This window comes from Halichoerus grypus, chromosome 9 (genome assembly GCF_964656455.1).
Source record: "Halichoerus grypus chromosome 9, mHalGry1.hap1.1, whole genome shotgun sequence".
In the NCBI taxonomy this organism is placed as follows: domain Eukaryota; kingdom Metazoa; phylum Chordata; class Mammalia; order Carnivora; family Phocidae; genus Halichoerus; species Halichoerus grypus.
In genome coordinates this window covers 74,226,584-74,252,604 of record NC_135720.1, presented here as the reverse complement: position 1 = coordinate 74,252,604, position 26,021 = coordinate 74,226,584, and the positions used below count along the sequence as shown (strand labels likewise).

At 40.4% G+C, this 26,021-nt stretch overlaps 1 protein-coding gene across 2 annotated transcripts in view; it reads right to left on the bottom strand.

The window, feature by feature from the left end:
- Positions 1 to 13,955: 13,955 nt before the first annotated feature.
- UBE3D (ubiquitin protein ligase E3D) overlaps positions 13,956 to 26,021 on the bottom strand; it is a 154,800-nt gene continuing 142,734 nt past the window's right edge. The window contains exon 10 of one of the 2 annotated variants that reach the window (XM_078055041.1): positions 13,956 to 14,519. In XM_078055041.1, the coding sequence (XP_077911167.1) occupies positions 14,367 to 14,519 (153 nt within the window). In that variant the 3' untranslated portion in view covers positions 13,956 to 14,366. The remainder of the gene's footprint in view (positions 14,520 to 26,021) is intronic. The other variant, XM_078055044.1, reaches the window with a different exon arrangement.

Here is a 26,021-nt window from a genome sequence, read left to right as displayed (position 1 = left end):
AGAACCATCTTTTAGGAATCAGACCTAGTCAAACCCTGACTGGATGGTTTTCAACAAAGTAAATGTCATCATATATGTGTGAATATATACACATGTAACATATGTATGTATATGGCTATATTTCTATAAATAGATCTAAGAAATTAGCCCTGGCTTAGTAATCAAGAGACATGGGTTATACTTATAGTTTTGACTTTACCACTTTCTAGAAAAGTCAACTTTGGTAAGTAACCCATCTTCTTGGAGTCCACTGCCTCATAAACCGAGTGACCTAGGTCAGGGATTCTCACTGGGGTAATTTTGCCTACCAGGGTTCATTCTGGAAATTGTTAGGGCTACTTTTGGTTGTCATAACATTTGGGAGTGCTATTGGCATTTACAGGGAGCCAGAGATTTTAATATTCCATGACAGAACTGCCCAAAAAAGAGTGGTTCTGCATCCTGCACATATTTTGGATGTTTTATCAGACATTTGTTTAGGTGAAACATCTGTTTATAATTGTCTGAGCCTAGAACCTAACTCTATTTTATATGTAAAAACAATTTATGTTTTTGCATCATTTTAATGTGCACGGAATTTTCCAGATTTATAACCACTATGTAAATCAAGGGAAGACTGTACATTGTCCTGTTTGGCACTTTCCCAGCAATGCCACTTATGTGTTGAGTTACTGAGACCACCCACCTGCATGAGTCTCCATGTGTGGCTCTTACACTCAAGTCCCTCACTGTAGTCCTAAACAGAGCATTTGCATATTGAAATGTAGGTTGTTATATCACTTTCTTTTATTTCTTATTTGTATTACAGTCAGTGGATCCATATATATATATATGGATTTCATTTCTATGTGGGGTCCTAGTCAGCCTGTCAAATTTGCCCTACACCACATGGAGAATGACTTTGGATCTCCCTTTTTTATGAAAAGTTTTCCACATTAAGAATCTGTCAAGGTAAAGAATTCATAAACTCTTTCTTCCTTCATTTCAGTGAATTAGTCTGGTTTGGGTGTTGTGTGGTAAATAACTTTGGGTATGTTTCTAAGCCACCCTGCCCTGTGTGACTTCATTAATACCTGCTCCCTCAAGGTATGGTCTATTATCAAGGATGATCCCCTGGTTCAGAGAGGAAAAAAGGGGTCCATCAATTTCACTTTCAGAGGTAGCCTCTGCTCAGGACAAGGTATGTCTTTATTTCAGCATAATACATTTCAGTGAACTTACTACTAATAGAATCACAGTGATGAGTAAGATAATGCCTATCATCACAAAAGACTTGTAATCTAACTGGGGAGAAAGTCTTAAACCCAAAAGACTATGCCATGATGCAGGGAATAGAAGAATCTGAAGTGTGAAGTATAAGCAAAATGCTATGGGAGAACTCATATGGGGAGTAACTAATATGACCTGGGAGAATGAGGAAAGGTTTTAAAAGTGGAATGGGGTATTTCAGGCAGGGGGTACTCCATTAAGAGGGGGTGGAGTAGAAGCTAAAGAGTGTAAGGCAGGCCATGGGAGAGTCTGGTTAGTGATCTCAGAAAGTTAACATCAGTAAGGAGTCTTGGACAAGGTAGGGCTGGAAAGGAAGGTTGGGCCCCAGTCATGGAGGGCCTTGAAAGCCAGGCTGAGGAGTCTGGACAGAATTCTGTAGGCAATTCTACAGAAAGCCGTGAAGTGTTTTTTTTTTTTTTAAGATTTTATTTATTTAACAGAGAGACACAGCGAGAGAGGGAACACAAGCAGGGGGAGTGGGAGAGGGAGAAGCAGGCTTCCCGCTGAGCAGAGAGCCCAATGTGGGGCTCGATCCCAGGCCCCCAGGATCATGACCTGAGCCGAAGGCAGACGCTTAACGACTGAACCACCCAGGCGCCCCAAAAGCCATGACATTTTGAGAAGAGTGATATGACCGGAGCCCTCCCTGGTTCCTGAAAATTTTCTAGCTGGTCTAAGATGCATTAGGGGCCAGGAGAAGATAGGAAGAAAGGAACTTGTGGTGGTAAGCAGTTGTACCAGTCCAGGTGAGACTAGCAAGGTGGGAAACAGAGTAGCTGAACTGGAACAAGAGGGTGGAGGGAGAGACTTATGGGGGGCAGGATTAGGGGGAGGAAGGGTACACCTTGGTTCAGAGGGCTCCGGCCTGCCTGCATGAGCTCCCAGTGATGATGTTGTAACCCTGATACTGCCAACTACCAGGGGAGGGTTGCCCAGGAAGATGGAGGTGATAATGAGCTTTGTCTTTAGACCAGTTGGATTTTTTTTTTTTTTAAGATTTTATTGATTTATTTGTCAGAGAGAGAGAGAGTGGGCACAAGCAGGCGGAGCGGCAGGCAGAGGGAGAAGCAGGCTCCTCGCTGAGCCAGGAGCCCGATGCAGGGCTCGATCCCAGGACCCTGAGATCGTGACCTGAGCTGAAGGCAGACGCTTAACTGACTGAGCCACCCAGGTGTCCCTAGACTGGTTGGATTTGAAGGGCAGATACTATATTCATGTGGAGATGTCCAGCAAACTATTAGAAAAAGAGACCGCGTGCTCAATAATTTCCAGATTATCTGGCACTTCTCTATTGCCCTCTCCTCCTCTGAAAAAGGCCGTCTCCTCTGTTAAAGCTGAAAGGTTACAGGTAGCTCTGCAGTTAGAAGCTTATGCTCTGGACCCCACTGACTTAGACTCAAATACTAGCTCTGTCACTCTCTAGCTGTATGAGCTTGGCTGAGATCTCTAAGCCCTCAGTTTACTCACCTATAAAATGGTGATAATAAAAATATCTTTTGCATAATGTTGCTTTAACAACTGAGTTAGTATCTGGCATATTTAAGTGCCTAAAAATGTTACCTGTTATTCAACCTGATGACTTACCATTCGCCAGACGTACCCTGAACTTTCCTCCCTCCCGTCCTCTGCCCCTGCTGCTTGCTGTTCACAGCTCACCATGCTCTCCACCCTAGCCCCACCCTACCCACCAACGGGATTCATTCCTACTAGTCACCTACTCCCTACTCAAGATCCTGAAATCCAACCGACTCCTGACTCTCAGAGCCAGGGTGGGAATGTGGAATTATCCACAAGATTGGAAGAGTCTGCACATTCACTGTTCTGATTACACAAAGTCTTGGCTGGTTCAGAAGGGGAAATCCAGATTTTATTCTGTTATAGAAAATACTCTGATTCTGTGAGGTGATCTAATATGTTTTAATAGAGGGAATCATGTAGCAGATCTTGTGCCAAGATACAGGCTTTATTGACTATGAAAAGCAGAAAAATGAGAACTTGGGAAGCCCAAACAAATTTGGACACATCTAATGTTTGCTTTTTTTTTTTTCCATGGACATTTGAGCACTTTTTCCCTGGCACTTCTATTTTGGATTCCTTTTTGGCAACATTTTCCCAGGTGAAAAGTGCTACCAGTCAGTTCTTTCCTGCTACCTTCCACCCACGCTTTGTTTTGGCAAACGTAACTTGCCGGGAGCTGCGGAAATGCTACTCCGTACAGCCCTGGATGCCAAATTGGAAGAAACATTGTTCTCTGTGAAATTAAGATAAGAGTTCAGAAGGGCCGATCTGCTTCAAAATATGATTTTAACCATTTTTTTTAAGTTAACTGAAACAGTAGCTCAATGTCATTCTTTGGGTTTCTACTTACTAGAGTATCTTTCTTTTGTTTTAGAGCAGTTCCTACAGCAATACAATGAAAATAACCTTTATTTTTTGCTCAGCTGCAAAGACAGAACTATAAATTATTCCTTACCCTCGTTTCTTTTCAGCACATACAAAAGCCAGTGTTTCCTCTGCCCCAATAAATCAAAGCCTCAAAAAGGGCAAGGCAGCTAATCAGAGAACGTAGTTTTCACTAACTAGACAATGAAATCCAGTGTCTGTCATCTTTGGAATTAATAAGAGATAAAGGGCCACTTTACACAAAGTTTCCAAACCAGGTCAGGAAAGAGTCAGGACACAGAATGGATTTGTAAACCTGGTCATTACATTCATCTAAGACCGTATAATCCAATAAAAGATTGAATTTCCATCTGCATCTTACAGCCAAGGGTGAATGTCTTCAATGCATTTCCCATAGGACCAAAGACTTCATTTTGCTTTTGAAAAATATATTTTCAAAAAAGAAATAAATATTTTTGAGCCGGGACTGATAAGGAAAACGTTTCTGAGAGGAGGCAATATTGGAAATAAACCGTGAAGGATGTAGGACCTTTTAACAGTCACAAAGATGCATAAACATTTTGTAGGAATGGATTGACTCAAATCAATCCTGCCCTAGAGATCCAATTCACTAGTTTTCCAATATTAATGCCCCCAATAGAGTAATTAATGAAGCCAACATCTATTGACTATATTCTCTAAATCAGGTATCACTGCTAAGCATGGAATTAAGAAGATGAATACAACACTGGACCTCCCTCAAGGAGCTCTCACTCTTCAAAAAGCTCCACTGTTGCTTCATTTTATTACACAAAATAAAACATGAGAATCATTATAAATTGATCCTGAGGTCCACTTGGAAGCTCTACGTGAAAGTTTTGCTTCATAGCAATTTTCTCTGTAAAATGAAATCGAACGAGCAAAGACACAAAGAAGACAGCTTTTCGAGGACAGAATGTAGTTGCATAAATTTACCATAACCATAGCCACAAACTTAGTGATTCTATAAAACTGCTTGAAAACAAGAAAGAAAAAGTAAATGGCTAATGCTTATGTTACAGCACTTCTGTAAGGGCAGAATAGTAAAAAATATTGGTGTATTTGGAGTCTCAGCTAGCATCCAAACAGTGCTAATATCTAGGATTTCTGGCCTGAGTGTGTTTATATCAGAGACCAAGAGATTTACTGGGAGAAACTCATTTTAAAAGAAGAGAGAATTCTGCACATGGGCTTGGTTCAAAAAATGGTGTGTTCATGTATAGTACTCAAAATTTGTCTTTAAGTCCAGCTGCTGGCTGGGCTGGGCTGGGGACTTCAAATTTTAAAAAACGATAAAGCGATTTTTACTAAAAACTTTATAGACACTGGGGTGTGGGATAACACTGCTTTGGGATCCATGTCACCGAGTGCAGCACAAAATGGAGAGAATCTACATTTTCCCTACTTCTGTGCGCTACGCAGCTGAATTCTGGCTAATGGAAGTCTCCATGGCAATGGCACCCTTTTACTCCACTGGCATATCCAGGAAGGTGAGGTGGCGCCCTTCACACAGGACAGCCCCCTGGGGACACCTTAGCAGTGGGGATCACCTGCACCAAATGATGCTGATTAAGAAGAAAATGAAGAAAATGAAGCATGTAGCAGATGCCTTGAGGTAAATGACAGGTAATGCCCCTAGGGCACCGTAGATATAATTTGAGCATTTTGCAGTGAGTTGCAGGACTTTCCATAGTAGGTGGGGATAAGAACCAGAGATACGGTTTATTCCTGCTCATCTGACCCCATTTGTCTGCTTGCCTCAGCTGGAGTGGACTACACACACTACATAAACAGAAGTTACCCAGATGTTAGGTCTTAATTCATTTCAAGAATATGCTGAATTATTCTCTAGGAAGAAAAGCACTCACTTATCTGAAATTTAGTAACATATTCAACAACTTCTTTCCATCTGTGGTATTTCTGGTCAAGCACTCATACTTTACACTGTTGTGACCATAGCATACTTCTGAACATGAGTGTGTGTGTATGGGGTGGGGGGCGGACAAACACAAGAGAATTAAGAATACAAGGGAATAGGGTTTGTTTGCCATGAAGACTGCCTTGTTCTCCTAGGAACCAGTGACACTAAACAACAAAAAAGGATTCCTGGTACTTTTGGAAATTACATAAAAGGTAAATTGAACTTTAGTCCAGAGGACATACCTGTAAAATGTCTGGTTTTGGGCTGGATTCCTCTCCTCATTTAAAGATTTTTGCAAAAGGTTTTCTGCCCACAAGAGAAGATTCTGAAAAAGAACTCATTTTAAAAGATGTGAAAATGCTCAAAACAGGTTATCCTGCATGGTTAGACCTAAACTGACTGCAAATGGCAAAGTATGTATCCTATTGTACTTTCAATGGCCTTCAACAATAATTAAAAGCAGAGTAGGAAAAAGCACTGACAAAATTCTTTGGTGAAGACATTCTATGATAGTTTTTTTGGAATTAGAAAGCCTCTTCCTATTTTGCAACAATGGTCTTCCTTTCTTCTTCTCCATCTACCTTGTGCTCTGCTACCAGATTAATTTTTCTAAGGCATCACCTTCATCATGTCATTCTTCTGCTTACAGCCTCAGAAAATAAATTTCATCGGCAACGGGAAGGAGGAGTGGCAGAGAAGAGCAAATTCACAGAGTGATACCTACAGCTAAAATGTATTGTGCACTCTGTGCCAGGCACTGTTCTAAGCACTGGGCATGCAGTGAGCCAGGTAATACTCAAAAACTCCTATGAGATAGATGCTAATTGTTTACCCCATTTTAAAGATAAGACCAAAGAACTCGCTCAAGATATACAGGTGACATTTCAACCCAAGCAGTTTGATGCCAGGCCTCTCTCACTCTTATTTATTTATTATTTATTTTTAAAGATTTTATCTCTTTACTTAGAGAGAGCATGTGTATGGGACTGGGGGAGGGGCAGAGAGGGAGAGAGAGAATCCTAAGCAGACTGTGGTCTGAGCACAGAGCCCGACTCAGGGCTTGATCTCACCATGACCCTGAGATCATGACTTGAGCAGGAATCAAGCGCAGGATGCTCAGTCGACTGAGCCACCCAGGAGCCCCTTAACCACTACATTTAAATCCTAAAGCTCAAGAGGCCCTCAGGGGCAGACACACACACACACAATGTTTCCTGTTCATGTTGTGCTTGATCCCTGAGAACTTACGACAGGCATTCAGTGCCTTCCACATTCTAAGAATTCTTTCCTATTTTATCATTAATTGTCCCCTCTTAATTCCTCCAATCTAGCCAAATGTTCTTGCTGTTTTGAATGCTGTTCTTCCTGAGGGTCTCTGTCTTCCTGCCTTTCCAAATCTTAACCGTCACTCAAAGCCCACAACAAATCCACCTCATCCAAACAAAAGCATCTTCTCTGCCACATTCATTGAGGGGACCTCTTTGGACTCCCATAGTCATTGGGGTCCATTCTGGTGGTGTGGTATCATCACTCACTGCTTTGCAGTGTTCTCTTCCCATATGCTTTTTCTCATCTCCATTCTCAGTTTTAATCCCATCAAAACCAGGTCCAATGATAGTACACGTTTCAGAAACTATTGATTGTGTAAGAAATACAACCACCAAATGTTCCATAGACAGAGACTTTATTTAGAGGATATCCTTGGCTTGATAGAATAAAGCAGAGGAATAAATAAACACAAGTATTGAAACGAGCTCTTCTAAAAAATTGCCTTGAACAATTATCAGAGTTGAAGATATACACAGGAAATGTGTTTTATTGATCAAGTCCTCTTTGTTTCCTCTAGTGATTTCTAACACATACATTTCCAATTTACTGGTGATTTCATTTAATAAGTTTTAAAAATAGATTTCAACTTATTTTTCTCTTAATATCAACAATAAAGTGACTTCTTTTGTCTGTGCTTGATGAGAGAGCACCTTGGCCACTTTTTCTTTTCTTCCTGACATCATTGCTTCTCAGATTTTATTGAATTAAAATGTGGAATTTTATTTAAATGCCTTTGTTACCTTATGTGCCTTTCAAGAATTCTTTCTTAACATTTGGACTAAGCTTTATGATCACAAGGACATTTGAGAGAATTTATAGTGCCTTTTGTTGAGTTTATTATTCAGGACATTTGGAAGAAAGGGAAGAAGCTGTAATTATTTTTTTTTTTTTTACAAAGTTTAAGTGGATGGTATACTTTCTAAGTCCAATATGTACTATTATGGAACATAAAACTAGTGATGACTATAGTCAAATTAAAAAAAAAGACTTTATCATGGGGAACAAAACCCTAATAATGACTAATTTTGATATTGTTCCCATCCTATGAGGAGAAAGTTCTATAGATGGGCCATTCTGGTATGAAGATTATTTTGAGCTGAAGGCAACTGAGACCCTACAGGCTCAAGAGAACATTTGCTCCTCCCGTAATTGCCTAGAAGAATCTAAATTGGGGGGGGGGGTCTTTCTCAGAATAAGGGTTATTAGCAGTGATAAATTTTATCTGAGTGACCCATCTGTGTGGCAGGGCAAACATCTAATCACCACACATATGCTCTACTTCCTATCATTCAGTGAATTACATTCTTCCCTCTGAGGTCCCAGATCTCTACCCCCTTCTCCTTAGTTCAGGATGACATATAGACCTCATTTTGCCTGTCTATGGAATTTCCATGTCTGTGCGGATTCCTCATACATATGCTATTTAAATTTGATTTTCTCCCGTTAATCTGTCTCATGTCAATTTGATTCTTAGTGCAGCTAGAAGTCTCTTTGAGGGGACAGGAATTCTTGTTCTCCAACAGTTTCAAATGAAGAGGCCACAACCCTTAAGTCTTGATTCTGGAAGGGAATACAAGAGTAACTAGCACTTCTGGCTCATTTTTCTAAAAATGGTACTGTTCAGGGAGGGGCAGGGAGAGTGGTAGGAAATGAAGGGGAGGTATGTCAGAGAGATCTGTTCCTGTTCCCAAGCACAGGTTTCCGAAGACTCAGTGAAGAAACAGATTTCGTTATTTTATGAGCATGTATAAAGTGCTTTGTTTCTACAATTCCTTTTCTAGCTTAAGTCTACAGAAAGCCTGCCATGGCCTACTCAGGCCTGGAAGGTTCTGGGCAAAGAGTAACGAGCTCTTTTCTTGAGTTTAGAAAAGATTCAGCCAGAAACTCCAAATTAAGTTTTAAATGAAGTTACCCACTTAAGGTGCTCTTGATTTGGGTCTTTTTGGTATACATATTGAAATTTGCAACCAGGACACTAAGAGAGTGTATAAACAAGTTATGGCAATATGAATCCTTCTCTTTTTTTCCTCCAAAACATAATTAAGATAAAAGGAAAAAATTTTATTGGAACATGAAATGGAGTCCTCTTGTCAGCAATTCCCATTCTGACCAGAAAGGCTGTGGAAGGTCACAGGTGGGTCTGGGCAAACCCTGCACTCTGTTCATTGCACCTTGTAACCAAAGGGCCCTAGCATTAATGTGGGGCCCCAAAAATGGGTTTCCTACTTTATCTGTAATAAGTTTGAGGACAAGCTGGTTTAGTCTATTCCTGAATGAAAATGAAACCATATTTTAAAAAGAATAGTATGGTATAAGTTTGATGCTTTCTAAAATGTTCTTTTAAGGGGTGCCTGCGTGGCTCAGTCGGCTAAACGTCTGCCTTCCGCCCAGGTCATGATCTCAGCCCTGTGATGAAGGGCTCCTTGCTCAGCCAGAAGTCCCTCCACCCCCTCTCTCTCCGCCCCTCCCCCCCTGCACGTGCGCTCTCTCTCGCTCTCTTGCTCTCTCTCAAATAAATGAATAAAATCTTTAAAAAAATAAAATAAAATAAAATAAAATGTTCTTTTAAGCAAGTGTTTATCATTCCTTTTAAAACTAGGGAAGTTACCCTGTTAAAAGAACTTATTTCCATGTAACTCCCTCCCACTTTTTCCCCCAGATTAAGGAATGATGATGAGCTCTGGTTTAGTAGATAAAAGCCTGAAGAATCTCAAGAGGCAAACAAAGAGAAATTGTTATGTCATGTCACACTGAGTGCTCTTGAATATTTAAGAAGATGTAGGACTCTTAGGTAAGCAATTAGTGGGAACCATCCCTCTGATGTGTAAGATAAATGTTAATGCTTTTCTAACTACAGACTAAGATACAGTCATCCTTACATTCCTGAATTATAATGAAATGTGGGTCCCAACTAATTTTTGTTATACATTAAGGACAAAAACAAATGTCCCAGGGACAACAACTAGACTGGCTTTATCCATCATACAAAACCATTTAACCTTGTTAGCATTTAACCTCACATAGAAATATAACATTTCTTTTTTGTCTGTTCCCTCATGAGAATGTAAACTCATTAAGGGCAGGGACTTTGTTTGATCCTATCTGCAGTACTCAGAACTATGCCTGGCATATAGTAGATTTTCAATAAATACACACCAAATGAACAAACGTATTAGAGATTGGTTTGCCAAAGTGGGTGGCCAATAGAAGTTTTCAACAGTGTCTATCTATTGTTGTTATACTAGGTAAGAATGAGTTCACAGAAACACTAATTTACAGCAGTTTTCAGATATCCAAAATGGATTGGAAATTTGGTGTTTTAATATGGCTCTGGTCCTCGTCAACCTCCTTTTCCTTTTCTTTTTTCTTCCTTTCCTTCTTTCTTTCCCTCTCTCCCTCTTTCTTGCCCCTTCCTTCCTCCCTCCCTTCCTTCCTTCCTCCCGCCCCCCCTTCTCTTTCTTTCTTGACTGTTTTAATTCCATCACTGGTATCCAGGAGGGTCAATGGAGTAACGGTTAGGTGCCTGTGCTCCAAACCCAGCTCTGCTTCTTACTGTGTGTCTGAAATATCCACCTACCCTCTGGCCCCTCAGCATCCTCACATAAAGATAGGGATTATAAGAATTCCCTCAGAGGATTATTTTGAGGATTAAAAGAGAGATTAATACATGAAAGCACATAGAGCAAGACCTGGGATATGGCTAACAATAAACAGTACCTGTTATTATTATTATTTTGACTGTCATTTGGATTTTTACCATTTCTGGGGTTTCTAATTTCTTTTTTACTTTTCCTGTACCTTCCCTTAACTTCAATCATTCTCAAATACTACATGGTATTTTTCTTGCCCTGTTTCTTGCCTTATTCCCAATTATTTAAAAAACCTGCTTCATGGGGCACCTGGGTGGCTCAGTCGTTAAGCGTCTGCTTTCGGCTCAGGTCATGATCCCAGGGTCCTCGGTTCGAGCCCCGCATCGGGCTCCCTGCTCAGCGCGGGAAGCCTGCTTCTCCCTCTCCCGCTCCCCCTGCTTGTGTTCCCTCTCTCGCTGTGTCTGTCAAATAAATAAATAAAATCTTTAAAAAAAAAGAAAAAAACCTGCTTCATTATATCTATTCCGTTTGTTCTTCTTTCACCCAGAGGCTTCTTACTCAGAGTTCTCTGACCATTTGAGGCAAATTGCACAAGTGGCTCTCTTGTCTGGGTAAAGTACAGATAGGGTAAAACTATCTGTAAAATGGGAAAATACCAGCACCTGTCTCACAAAGTCCTGGAGAGCCCTGCCTGAGGTACTTAATGTTAAAGACCATCAGTAGTGTCATGCGTAGAATTACTCACTTGATATGAACATTTTTTTTACCCACAATGTCCTCTCTTTTTGCTGGCTAACCCCTGGTTGATTTTTTTTTTTTTTGCAACTCTTAATAGTATGTCGAAATTCTGTGTTACCATCATCTAGGACTGCTACTGAACAGATAGCGGAACTGTACTCATAAGACACGGGAGGCTGATGTGGACTGACTTCCAAGGGCCAACAGTGAGCTTGTACAGCCTGCTTCAGTTCTCTCGAGCCCTCCGTATGTGGTGTAACTACAGCTCTTTAATGCTGGATATTTCTGTCTCTCCTTCTCAGAGAGAGAGAAGCAATTTTTTCTTTTTAGCAGAGAAAAGGTTAAATAAAACGGCTCCCTTTCCCCTCCTTTCCCCACTCCCTGTGTCCCTAAAGAAGAAGACTCTTACAGGTTTACACGTTACCCTCAGACCTACCCAGTGCTTAGATGTTAACAGCTCCCTTGGGGCACACCTCCTTTCCCATCCCTGGGACAGCCGGTGGAGACCTGCTGGGCTGGAGAACCTCACCACGGCAAGATTTTAAGTTGCATGACAGATGCAACTTCACACAGTAACTGCAGTCTACAGAAAGAAATCTCTGTGTTTGTGTGTGTGCGAGAGAGAGAGAGAGAGAGAGAGAGAGAGAGAGAAACAGACTGACCTCCTCTGACTCCTGCCCTCCCTCCGAGCTTCTCACAGCCACTCCGCCTCCGCTCCCCACCTGTGCCATCAGGAAGAAGCTGTGCTTAGCTCTCTGTGGCTTGGCTCCTCCTAAGACTCAGAGCGAGGAGAAGGGGTCTAACCATACTTGACTCAACTTGATTTCACGTAGACAAGGTTAGCAAAGTAGAACACTCTTCTGCTGGGTTTTGTTGAGTGGTAGCGTTGTCCTGAACCATGAGAACCGTCACCATCTAAAATGCAAACACACAGTCACAGCTGCTTTCTTCTCCAGAGGAAGAAAGGCCATCTCAGAAGACACTTCTCTTTCATGCAGACTGAACTCTGCTTCACTGAGTTGATTCCAGTCTCCAACAATACAAACGGAACTCTTAAGAAATATTCACACACAAAAGTATTCATCATTAACGCATTCATCTGTGAAAGCAGTGGTACACTAAGGCCAGGCCACATGCCACAAAAGACCTAGATTTGGTAATGGCTGTGTCAGTGGCAACACACAAATATACGTAGCCACCAAATTTTGTTTCATTCTCTAAGGCAGTGGTTCTCAACTGGGGTCGATTTTGGACACCAGGGCAATGTCTGCTGATGTTTTTAGTCGTCACAACTGGGGTAGGGGGACAAATGGAATCTGGTGGGTAGAGCCCAGGGATGCTGCTAAATATCCTTCAGTGCACTGAAGGGTACCAGACTATGTCCCCGCAAAATGCACCGCTGTGACGTAAGGATTATTTTGAGCTAAAGACAGAGGCAGGAAAAGCTCTTTACCTCCATGTAACCGCCTCAAAATAAAGTACAAATTTCCTCTTTTGCAAATGAAATTTACATTTATAAAGGAAATTTCCATTTGTAAAGAAGTCTCTGTACCAGGAAAAGAGCTACTCTGGGAGACAACTCTTATCATCTGAGCAACTCTTATCTGCATAACAAGACAACCCTATTACCATACATTTCCTTCCCTCACCTTCCTATAATTTGCCTCCCTTGCCAAGAAGCCCAAAACTCTTCTTTGTTTAGCCTAAGATGGTATATAAACCTCAATTATCTGACCACCTCCTTTTGAGTCTCATTTCTTTGTGAAACTCCTGTGTGGATGTATGTAATTAAATTTTTTTTTTTCTTGTTAATCTTTTATCAGTTTGATTTGTAAGCTGCAGCCATTGAACCTAGGAAGGCACAGGGAAAAAGATCTTTCCTCCCCACAGCACAGGACAGTCTCCCACGACAAACAATCACCAGGCCCCAAACGTAAATGGTGCCGACATTGAGAAATCCTGCTCTATGCGGACAGCTAGAAATCTAAAGCACAAAAAATCAGCTTGCTGTTTGGGAGCTTAGTAGCCTACGAGAAGCCCAACTAATTCTTGTCTCCAGCCGTGTGTCTTGGACATTATCACTGAGATCTTCCATGTTTCCAACTGTGCTTAATAAAGGGACTCTGCAGGGTCAAACAGATGGGTTTTATTCCTCGGCCGGTCTGCCGGTGACAGATTCGGAGTGCCCCACCACGCTGCGATGCTGGCAGGCAAGTGTCTCGGTGAAACAAAAAGTTCACCAAAGCACAAGGCTGAGGGACACCGGTGTTTTGAGTGTTAGGAAATAAGGGGACGTAAAACCCCGAGTATTTGGGGCAGAGAGGTATTAGGTGGTCTGCAGGCTCAGATGAACGCCAACAGGCTGGATGAGCAGCCAGTACAGTTTACATGCAGACGGTCCTCCTGACCGCAGAGTGGGAAAGGAGATCTGCCCGGCCCCGGCTCCCGTCCCAGCTCTGCCCGGAGCCGGTGACAACAGGCGAGGATCGAACCTTCTCTGTGAAATCAGCGGCTCACCCGTGCTCTGTAGGATTCCCTCTAGCTCTGTCCTTCTCCATCCATGGTCTCCTCTCCCATCTGCTCTGGCTCACAGGGACTAAGATACTTCTGTAATGGGAGGCCGGCGAGGTCTATTTGTGGATAGGCAATAGTATTTGGTAAAGGAAATAAAGAACAAAAGGAACAAGTGCAGGTCTGCATACACAGGAAAACCTTTAATTTGTTAATCATTCATTCAACACACATTTATTCACAGAGCATCTCTTCTGAATAAGGCATACAAAATTCTCTATTTTTCTTTCCAAAAATTTGTTTTCAGCAAACCGAATGGGAAGTTTATAAGTCCATCTGCCTGGATGTATAGCAGTTAACATTCAGTTCCACCAACGGAGTCCCTCACTCCATCCCCCAAGGGACAGATGGGACTCCAGGAGCGAATATCCTCCCAGGAGCTGCTGACACAAGCACATATTTGAATATTCCTCTCTGTGGGAAACAGAGACATAACTTCTCTGCGACTACAACTTTCTTCGCGGCCTTGGTTCTTCAAAGATTTGAAGTGAACTCTTCTCTTAGAGACAATATGCCAACAAGCCAACTCACAACTTCCATGCAATGCTCTTATTCTGGAGCTCGGGTTCTTGTGTCTGTGATGACTGCCCACCATGCAGAACGCTGGCCTCGGGCCTGGAGAGCTGCCTGCCGGGGAGAGGGTGCCTCGGCTCCAACGGTTCCATCTTCAAAAAGGCCACCTGGAGAAGCAAAGAAAACCCACGATGCTTTACTTACACAACATGATGAAACGGCTAAATGCACAACAGATCATAATCAGGTAAATCTGGTCAACAAGGATGCAAGCTGATCTAAGAAAGAAAAATGACTCTTCGTCAGGGCAGACATTGCCATTTTACAGCAGGAGCCTTACTCCTTTTTAAATGAACCATGTAGTAATTAACATGATTCACATGCCCTTTAAAGAAAAAAAATAAATAAAAGTTTTAATTGACACTCAGGTTGCACTGCCGTAAAGTGATCCAGTCCTCTTTCCCGTTGGTTCCAACTACTGTTTCGGACCTTCCTTGAGCAGAATTTCGAGTCCTGAATATTCCCGGACAAGTCCATTTCCTCACGGCTAGCCTCTCCTCAGGTCATGCCAATGATTTTCATCACATTCAATTATATCTTTTGTGCTTGTCCTCACGGCTAGCCTCTCCTCAGGTCATGCCAATGATTTTCATCACATTCAATTATATCTATTGTGCTTGTCAGTAGCAACTGATCTTAAAACTTAGTGTGTAAAAAAATTCAGACAGGTCTACCTACAAATTGAATGAGGCCCAGATCAAATGCATCTATTTTCCCAATAGTTTTAAACCACAGAGAAACAATAAAGCTAATCATAGAAGTTTAGAAAGTTTTAGTTCAGAGGTGATAATAAATTGGGAAGTGTGTCTGTACCAGGAAGAGAGCAGACTGCAGATTAGCGACAAAGATGGGGAAGTGTGGGAGGACTGGCAAGCTCATGCTTGGCCTTGTTGTGGGTGGGGGGGCGGGGGACGGGAGAGTGAGCAACAGAAATAAATACATTCTACTCTTGGACAGTTGGTTCTTAAGTCCCCAAATGCAGTCAAAGGAGGCATGTATTTAATGATCCATGTTAAGGGGAAAGGAAAAAGGAAGAGTCATGCAGGGCAGAAAGCATCTGCTCTATGTTGAGTAATTCAGAAGGATGTTACTCCTCATACAGTGCTGGTGAGAAAGGCACCTGCTGAGTTTCCATATCAGCTTCCTGCTGAGTTTTCTATATCAGGTTCTGCAATGAGAACACCAAAGTTGAAGGAGCAGGCAAGGAAGAAAGGTTAAGATTCCTAAACAAAATGTAAACGCAGACAACAGATACAAACTTCAAGGGCTTACTGTGAAGATTAAATGGGATCATGGTTATGAAGATACGTGTGTTTCTCTTCCGTGCCTCTCGGCTGATATCAGAAGCCCATGCATCTACCAGACGAGAAGGGGCAGTTCAAGAGACAACAGTGGGGCCCCTGAGGGGATGGTCACAGAATTACAGGGGAAGGTCGTTCAGTCTGACTTCTGGCTCACTGTGGATAGTGTCTCCGTCAGGTGACCCTGCCTCTGTAAGAACAGTTCATGGGGACCTTCCAAAGAAGACAATGCCACTGTTCATATTCAGAAAGAGGGAAACCATGGATGAAAACCAGTTATCTCCTTTTTAATTCTGAAAATTGCTATGTCATGGAGTATTCCAACCAGGAACCACTCAGAATAATGATAATACTGATAAATGTCATCATACAAGTGGTTAATAACTTTAGCTCTGGAATCACACAGGCCAGTGGTTCTCAACCTGGGGTGATTTTGCCTGCCAGGGGACATGCGGCAGTGTCTGTGGACATTTTTGGTTATCATAAATTGGGGAATGCTGTTGGCATCTAGGGGATAGAGCCAGGGGTGTTGCTAAACATGTTATGATGCACAGGACTGCCCCTCCCCCCCCCGCCCAAGAAAGAATTATCAGTCCTAAAATGTCATAGTACTGATGCTGAAAAATACCCACGTTATAGACACGGGATCTTAAAACTAGATCTCTATTCGCCAGCCATGTGACCTTCAACAAACTTGTCAGCAGCCTCTCTCAGCCCTTCCTCATCTGCAAAATGGGAATTATAACAGGACCTACCCGACACTTGTAAAACACTTCATAGCACAGGAAGCCTCTTTGGACTGCTTTGGACTGAGCACAACCTGTGATTTACATAAAGCAAATGAAGAAACAGAAGCTCAGAAAAATTAAGTGACTTGCTCTGGAGACAGAGCTATTAAGTGGCAATCATGGACTGAGGAAGAAATTTTGATTCTTAATACATGCCTTTCCCACTAGAAGTTTTCAGATGAATGACGTAAACTGCAGAGGTTTGGGGACTTTTAATCTTCATTATTGCCTCAAATATCAAAGATTTATCTTCTTTTGCATGCCTGTGAACATGAACTTGGGATGGAACAGCTGCATAGAGACTGAGCTGATTAAATAATGCAAAATGGCGCTGCAACCCCCCCCCCCCCCAAAAGAAGAAAAACTTTAAAATTTGACCTAATATGTCTTTTTTCATCTCTGGTTTTCATAGTTCTGCCTGCTAAGTACATAATGTATTTTGCAGGACTTAATAACAAGAAACTGCAATCATCCTTGGGAACAGGTACTATACAATGCATTTTAGCTTCTTTTTATTTAAAACACTGAATTAATATATTTCAAATGCTGATTTTGTGTTCTCTAGCTTTTATCCATGACAGCAAAAATTGCTTTCCTTAACTGCCATTTATTTTGAGGATAATTTTGTTTCATTACACTGGGAAAACCCCTTGTATTTCATCTTTTTAGTTTTATTCTGGAAAGTAAAGCTACAGCTTACATTCTGGAACATATAGTTACAGAAGTATATATTATTATTAAAAACAAGGCGAAGAGTGACTCTTTCCTGTTGGCTAAAGGTTTGAGTCTCCATATTCTGTGCACCTGAAATTGGACAGTTGGGAATAGGAAGAGGGAGAGGAAGTTAAGATGTCTAAAAATAATGTCTCTGCTTTGAGTCATCACCTAAAAACAATCTTCTTCAACCACAACAAACAGGGCTAGGCTGATGTGATAGCTGACCAGATGTTAAGTTTAAAATGCTTCAATACATTTACGTAATATATTAAAACACTTTTTAGTGTTCTTTTATGTTAGTTAACAAATTCGTATTACTAAATTCAATTCTTCAACATAGATTTGAACTTTCAATCAGTAAAAAAATATGCCGTCAAGGCAGGCTGCACAAGATAACATTAGCATTAAAAGAAAAGGTTATCTAAGTGCTTCGGGGTGTGTTAATAAGACAGATAAAACTGGAAAATAGTGGAAAATGTGAACTTCATAATAATTGTAAGCTTTAGAAAAGACTCTTTAGAATAAGCACAGCCATACCCAAATGTTCCTTTTAAAGGGTACTGTAGACTTAAAAAAATAAATATATAAAACCATGCGTTCAATATGTACTTTTGTGTAGGTATGGCTCATGTTCAAAGTTAGGTTCTGAAATAGAATGCTTTAATGGCATGGAAAAAGAGAGTTTATACTCTATATTATACAACAGTTTCTAAAATCAAACCTCATTGACAAAATAAAAAATATAAATGTAACTATAAAAATATCAGAAAATGACTCTTTCAAGCATCTGTCAAATCATAAAATGAAGCAATTTTTACTAACTCGCGAATACAGCATGGGTCCGGCCCATGCTGGTAATACCTGGCCTCCACTTTTCGAGTTGGACAGACAGTGTAAGGTATTCCTTCCTGTGGGCTGGCAGGCTGGCTTCATTCATTCAACTCATTGAGTCACTAAGTGTTGTCTAGGTGCCAGTGACTGTCCCAGTCCCAGAGTACACAGAGGAGGCGTCCTCTTAACGGTGCTAACATGTCAGGGGGGGAGACAGCCTAGGAATGAGATGATTCTAATAAGGTGGGATAAGTTTAAGATGGATGCCGAATGCCTGCCGGGAGAAAAAAACTCTTCTTGGGTTATGAAAGGAAGTACGATCTCTGAGGCAGTACCTTGAGAGAGGTCGTTCTTACTCTCATTATGAACACTGTGCTGACGGGGAGGCAAAAAGCTGGCCTAGAACAGCATGGCAAACACTTTCTCTTCCTGAAGGGCGGTGGCTTGCTGAAGGATTAGCAAATAGCAGGGACGGAACAAAAGACCAGAGAAACAATACAGTGAGGAAGAAGAGCCTGTCCCTCTAAAATGACAGCAGTTAGGTGTCTACTTAGCTGTGGACCGAAACTCTAGACTAAGGGAACATCAGTGCAGCCTTCCAACTCCACACTGCACAAAAACTGTAAGAGCTTTTAGAAAGTAGGAAAAGGGGTGCCTGGGTGGCTCAGGTCATGATCCCAGGGTCCTGGGATTGAGCTCCGCATCGGGCTCCCTGCTCAGCAGGAGGCCTGCTTCTCCCTCTCCCTCTCGCCCTGCTTGTGTTCCCTCTCTCGCTGTCTCTCTCTCTGTCAAATAAATAAATAAAATCTTAAAAAAAAAAAGAAAGTAGGAAAATGTAGTAAGATGGACATCTGGGAGTTACTTGAAACCTTGACCCTGTATTTTCTCTAAGCCATGGATGCACTATGATAACTTCCACATACATAAAAAGCCTGCCAATTTTCATCGACGTGGGACGCAGGTAAGCTAGGCACGGCTGTTTTGCAGTGGACATCTAGGTGGAAAGCCAGCAGTATGTCGAGCATCAGAAGAGAGGTTATGTGTGGGGGAGAGAGGAAGACTGATGCCCCTTCATCTCTAGATAGGGCTGCAAACGTGGGCCGATTCAACAGTTACCGGATCTTGAGCCTATTCACCAAAGCAAGTAGGTTCCAGACATGAAATTCTCATCAGTTCTTCCAGAATAAGGGGACGGTGGCCAATACTGCTGGCATTGTCATGAACAAGGAGTTCGGATGCCATCACTGAAGCTTCCCGTTCTAGAAAGCAAATCCAGGCACTGGGCTAATGATAGCAAACACATGGGGCCACCATTTAGACAGCAGTAGTCTTTAGGTGTCACATAAAAATATATGGCCTCAAGCACAACATGTATGTGTTAAAATAAATAATTCTGGGTGGGTGTTCAAATGCATGATATAAAACAGTGCCACCACAATAAACACACCACCACTCAACGAATCAAAAGGTCTTTCGAGTTTCTAATTCCTATGGAATATCTACTGCAGAGAAGGTGGCAGGAGGGAACCCGCGGTGCAGGCGCAGCCGTGGACATGGGGTCGTGGAAACCCCACCGTGCCGGCCTTTGGCGACAGGCCTCGGACCACACAAGTTTAGTCAGAACCAGAGTTACCAGGGTGCCGAAACAGAGGAGTGTTTTTCTCCAGTATTGATTAATTCAAACATTTAGCAGCAAAACCACTTTAAAAGTCATCTTTCAAGGAAGCTATGCTCATTCTTATCTATCTTTCTTACTACTGACACGCATGAGTGTGAATAAGACAATATGGGATATCAGTACAATTAGTAGAAATCCCGGGCAGGGACCTGAACCCACCTGCGAAACAAAATCCCCTTCTATAGCAGATGACTGCTTTCTGCCATCTATACAGACTTATTTCAGTCTGTTTAGATCTTATTTCAGGCTGCTTAGGTATTTTTAAATTCCTATTTTACTTGTAAATATTAATTCTTCTAAGAGAGATGCAAGCAAGCAAGAAACATGCCAGATAAAATGCTTTCTGACCCTACTGTCAAGGATGCGGGAGAGACTAGCTTGTGAAGCCAAGGCTGTGATTCCCACCAGTTAACAGTGGCAAAGTGTCATCAACATATTAAGTAGGCAGTAATGCGATACTGTAATGCGTGGTCCTGGGGCCAGACCTATTCAGGTGCGTGAGTGCAGAATTCTGCCAAGTAGGAAGAAGGCACAAGGTGATTTACCACATTTTTTAGGGAAAGGGCTAAGGAGGGTCATAGCTGCCTTTGTAAATGGTCCTGGACAATTTTATCTCATACCTGAACAGCTTACTTCTGTTGGCTGGCATTCAACACGTTCTTTACTGTAATTATTAAAACATTGAGAAACCAAAAAAATAAAATAAAATAAAACTTAGAGAAATTGAGAGTTGTATTGCTCAATTTTTTGTTTCAATAACTGGTTAATGATTATATGAATTATAGACAAAATTAGAAAACACAGAAAAGCACAAAAAAGCCCCACATCAGGCTCCCTGCTCCGCGGGAGGCCTGCTTCTCCCTCTCCCACTCCCCCTGCTTGTGTTCCCTCTCTCACTGTGTCTCTCTCTGTCAAATAAATAAATAAAATCTTTAAAAAAAAAAAAAAAGAAAAGCACAAAAAAAAGGAAAATAAAATTTGAACAGCAATAACTATTAACATTTTAGATCTCTCTAGATGTCCATTTTCTATGTGTAACTGGACATTTCTATATATGCTGTTTTGTAATATATAGCTTCTTTTAAGCCTAATAATGTATTGTGGTAAGCTTCCCATGACAATGATTGTTCTTCTATGATATTTTTTAATGGCGGCATTAAATTCTGCTATATATCTGTATCACTTAAGAAAAAAAAAGACAAATGCAAAACTAATCTCACCAGAAAGCAAATTTGAGGGTTTTCTTTTGGGGGGGAGGGGTGGTTAAAGGATGGTATTGACTGTTGGGCCCAGAGGGTATTTTAGCATAATCTAGCCCAGTGGTTCTCAAGGTACTGTCTCTGGACCAGCTTCACTGGCATCACCTGGGAAGTTGGGAGGCAAGTTCTTGTGCCCCAATTCTAGACCTGCTGAATCAGAAACTCAAGGGATGGGCCCCAGCAATTGGTTTCCTAAGTCTTCCAGGTGATTCTAAGGTATGTTAGACTTTGAGAGCTATTGGTCTCATCCATCCATTTTATGCAGCCGAGCAAACTTAGGGTAACTGACTTATTTATAGTGACACGGCTAATAAGGACTCAAACACAAGTCTTCTAACTCCTAATCCAGCATCTTCATTTCCAGACCAGTGCAAAGTGAAGACACTGGTCTAGGGGATTTAAAAATACATATAAAAACATTTTTTTCTTCTAGAAGACATTTTTTTTTCTAGAAGATTGTCAAACAAGGGAGAAAGAAACAATGTCCAATCCTATTTCCTGATATTGATAAAGGAGAGTGGGCCTAACACCTACAAAAGAAGAGCTGAATCCTTTTGGTTAGTTATCTGAAGACTAAAGGGGCCAAATATCTCAAACCAACCTACTCTGTAGTCTATTAAGAGTTAAGTGAATGATTTTGGGGGGGGTGTCAGGTGGGGGAGACAGCTTCTGATATGCCCTAATGTGGTTTTCTTTTCTAAATCTAGTTATCCCACATGGGTCTCTACCAAAACTATTTGGTTAGTTCAGGTAAAGAAAACTGTCCCAAATTTTGATTCAAAATAAGGCTACCAGAACAGCACGAAAAGCTGGCAAAGAAACAAAATCTCCCATACATTTCTGGGGAAATATACAATTGTATGGGCATTCTAGAAAGTAGTTTAGCAATGTCTTTGAAAACTAAACATGTAATTATTACATGATCCAGCAATTGCAGTCCTGGACATTTAGACCAGAGAAACGAAAACTTCATGTGCACACAAAAACCTGTATACAAGTGTTTATGGCAGCATTATTTTAATAGCCAAAAACTGGAAATCAGCCCAGAGGTATGGTTAAACAAACTGTGGTACATCCATATTGTGGAATACTATAGAGCAATAACAAGTAGCAAATTACGGACACATGCAACTTGGAAGAATCTCCAGGGAACTATGCTGAGTTAAAAAAAGCCAACTTCAAAAGGTTATATATTATAGAACTTCATTTAATACAACTTTTTTTTTTTCTTTTTCACTATTTAACCCATCCTTCACCCCTACTCCCCTCTGGTAACCATCAGTTTGTTCTCTACAATTAAGAGTCTGTTTCTTGATTTGTCTCTTTCTATTTTTATCCCTTTGCTTGTTTGTTTCTTAAATTCCACATATGAGTAAAATCATATGGTATCTGCCTCTCTCTGACTTATTTCACTTAGCATTATATCTCCAGCTCCATCCTTGTTGTTGCAAAAGGCAAGATTTCATTCTTTTCTATGGATGAATAATATTCCATTGTATATAGATACCCCTTCTTCTTTATCCATTCATCAATCAACAGACACTTGGGCTGCTTCCATATCTTGGCTATTGTAAATAATGCTGCTATAAACATAAGGGTGCATATATCCCTCTGAATTAGTGTCCTTGTATTCTTTGGGTAAATACCCAGTAGTATGATTGCTGGATCATAAGGTAGTTCTATTTTTAACTTTTTGAGGAAACGCCACAGTGGCTGCATCAGTTTGCATTCCCACCAACAGTGCAAGAGGGTTCCCCTTTCTCCATATCCTCACCAACATCTGTTGTTTCTTGTGTTAATTTTAGCCATTCTGACAGGTGTTGAGGTGGTGTCTTATTGTTTTGATTTTGCAGTTTTGATTTGCATTTCCCTGATGACAAGTGATGATGAGCATCTTTTCATGTGTCTGTTGGCCATCTGTGTGTCTTCTCTGGAGAAATGTTTGTTCATGTCTTCTGTCCGTTTTTTAATTGAATTATTTGTTTTTTGGGTGTTGAATTTTAGAAGTTCTTTATATATTTTGGATACTAACCCTTTATCGGATATGTCATTTGCAAACATCTTCTCCCATTCTGTAGGTTGCCTTTTAGTTTTGTTGTTTACTTCCTTCCCTGTGCAGAAGCTTTTTATTTTGATGTAGTCCCAATAGTTTACTTTTGCTTTTGTTTCCCTTGCCTCAAGAGACCTATCTGGAAAGAAGTTGTTATGGCTGATGTCAAAGAAGCTACTCCCTATGTTCTCTTCTAGGATTTCTATGGTTTCAGGTCTCACATTTAGGTCTTTAATCCATTCTGAATTTATTTTTGTGTATGGTGTAAGAAAGTGGTCCAGTTTCATTCTTTTGCATGTTGCTGTCCAGTTTTCCCAATATCATTTGTTGAAGAGATTTTTTTCCCATTGGATATTCTTTCCTGCTTTGTTGAAGATTAACTGACCATATACTTGTGGGTTTATTTTCTGGATTTTCTATTGTGTTCCATTGTATGTAACACTTTGAAATGAGAAAATTTTACAAATAGAGGATAGGGTAGCGGTTGCCAGGGGCTAGGGGTGGTGGAGAGGAGAGAGATGTGTGATTATAACAGGGCAATAGGATAGATCCTGGTTGAAATGTTAATGGAACTGCTCAGTGTCTTGACTGTAGTGGTAGAAACAAAACATACACAGGTGATAAAATTGTATGGAATGAAATACATGTGTACACACATACACAAAGGAGTAAAATAAAACCCAGGAAATATGAGTAAGATGGGAGGGACTGTACCATGTCAGTACCCTGGTCGTGACACCGTACAATGTTTCTGTACAATGTTTCCATTGGAGAAAACTGGGCAAAGTGCACAAGTGCACTGGCAATCTTTGACATTATATTTCTTATAACTACAAGTGAATCTACAACTATTTCAGTAAAAATTTCAACAACAAAAAAAAATGCTACAATTCTTGGCAAATGACCTTGTCTAAAGCTTACTTCAATCCAGTTACCTCTACATGTAGCTTTCAGATGCATTATTAAAAATCTTGCCCACACTGATGTTCTGGTCAATATATCACTGAGATCCCATCTTCCTCCGTGGAATGACCTGAGTAAGCCAGTAAGTTAATTTTGGAATGAGTCCTAAAGCAGATGGCTATAGTGAGACAGAACACCATTACATTTAATGTGGTTGGGCTGACAGCCTGGCATTAAACGCTTAGGTTACACACAATAGCACCTTAAATCTTAGGTTGTATATGAACTACTTATTCTAAATAGTCCACTAAGCGCATTCTTTTTTGCTTTTTTTATTGCCCTAGAGTAAATAATGAAGAAAGATTCTGGCGTGTTTTTAGACTCAAAATGTCATAGCAGATTTTCCACACACATAATAAGCACGCAATAAATATTTTTTTCAGACTGAATACATTAGACTTAAATTCTAATTTTACTCCTAAAAGTAATTATTACCTTAAAAAAAAAAAGTAATATTACCTTACAAAAGATTTGGAGAAACAGGAAAAAAGAAAAAAACATACTATAATAATCTAACATAATTATCACTTGGGTCTAGGGGCACCTGGGTGGCTCAGTTGGTTGAGTGTCTGACTCCCGATTTCGGCTCAGGTCATGATCTCAGGGTTGTGGGCCTGAACCCCACATCGGCCTCTGCACTCAGCGGGGAGTCTGCTTGAGGATTCTCTCTCTCTCTCTCCCTCTACCCTGATTTTGTTTCTCTCTCTCAAATAAATAAATCTTTAAAAAAAAATTGTCACTTGGATCTACTTCTACATAGTTTTAAGATGCACTTTTTATATCAATGATCATATGTGCATATTTTTGATATCATAAACATTTTTCCATGTTGCTTAGGTCTTTACTCTTATTTTAGTAGCTGCAAAATACTTCATCTGAACTTAATCCATTATAAACTTAAATTGTTCCCAAGTTTATTAAGATCATAATCAACAATTAAATAATCATTTTTATGTTTATAGATTTTTTTTCCATATTTTAGAATATTCCCTTAGGATTGAGTCTCAGAAATGGGATTACTAGATTGAAAAGTATAAATATTATTATAATTTGATGCATATTTTTTCCAATGAGCTGTACCAACTGGCAATGTCATCACTATTAGGTCTTTATTTTTTAATCGGCACTTAATAAAAGAAATGACATCTCAATGCTTTTTGAATGTATTTAATTGCTATGAGTTTAAACATTCTCCCAAATGTTTAATAATTTGTTTTTCTTGTGAATTGGTTAACTGAATTCACATCTTTTTTCTTTACCTACCAATAGGGGGTTTAATTTCTTTTTTTATTAGTTTGTAAAAGTTCCTTAGTAAATGTTCCTTAGTAAATGTTAATATGTTTTTTATGCAGTGAAAAAATTAAGTGCCAGGCAGTCTCATCTCACTAAATCCTACAAAATCCACTTGAATTAAATATCTAATTTAATTGTCCCCAAATTATAAAAGAGGAACCAAGATTCAGAGAAGGTAAATAACTTTTCTCACTACTTTAAGCAAGGAACAAGACTGGGTTTGCAATCAGGTCTTTGTTTCTGAGCCTAGTATTCATTCCATCATAAAAGCTCCCTTCTACCTAATTATGGTTAAGAGATAATTGCTATAGTAACTTCAGTTGAAGAAAGAATCCATAATATTCCAATTTTAAGCCAGATTTAGTAGCAGTTAAAATGATGCAGGCACTCTATTTCTTAAGAAGAAAGTAGATTACTTCTTTTGGATTAGACATCAGTAGGAGAAAGAAGAGCTAGAATGCAGATTAAAGCCCTTCTTGTAAAGAGAAAATAATTCTTTGATTAGAAGAGAAAGCTTCTGGCAAATGAGGAGAGCCAACAGGACAGATGAGAAATTGGCACAAAATCTCAGAAAGGAATTTTTGTCTGTAAGTTTAAAAAGCAGGATGAGTTATACTGGCATCGTTTAGGCAGTTTAGTAAAGAAGATTATGACTTGGAATCATCAAATAACAGTTAAGGACTGGCAAGAAAGGGATCAGATTGTAACCAGATGCTTATTTTCTTTGGC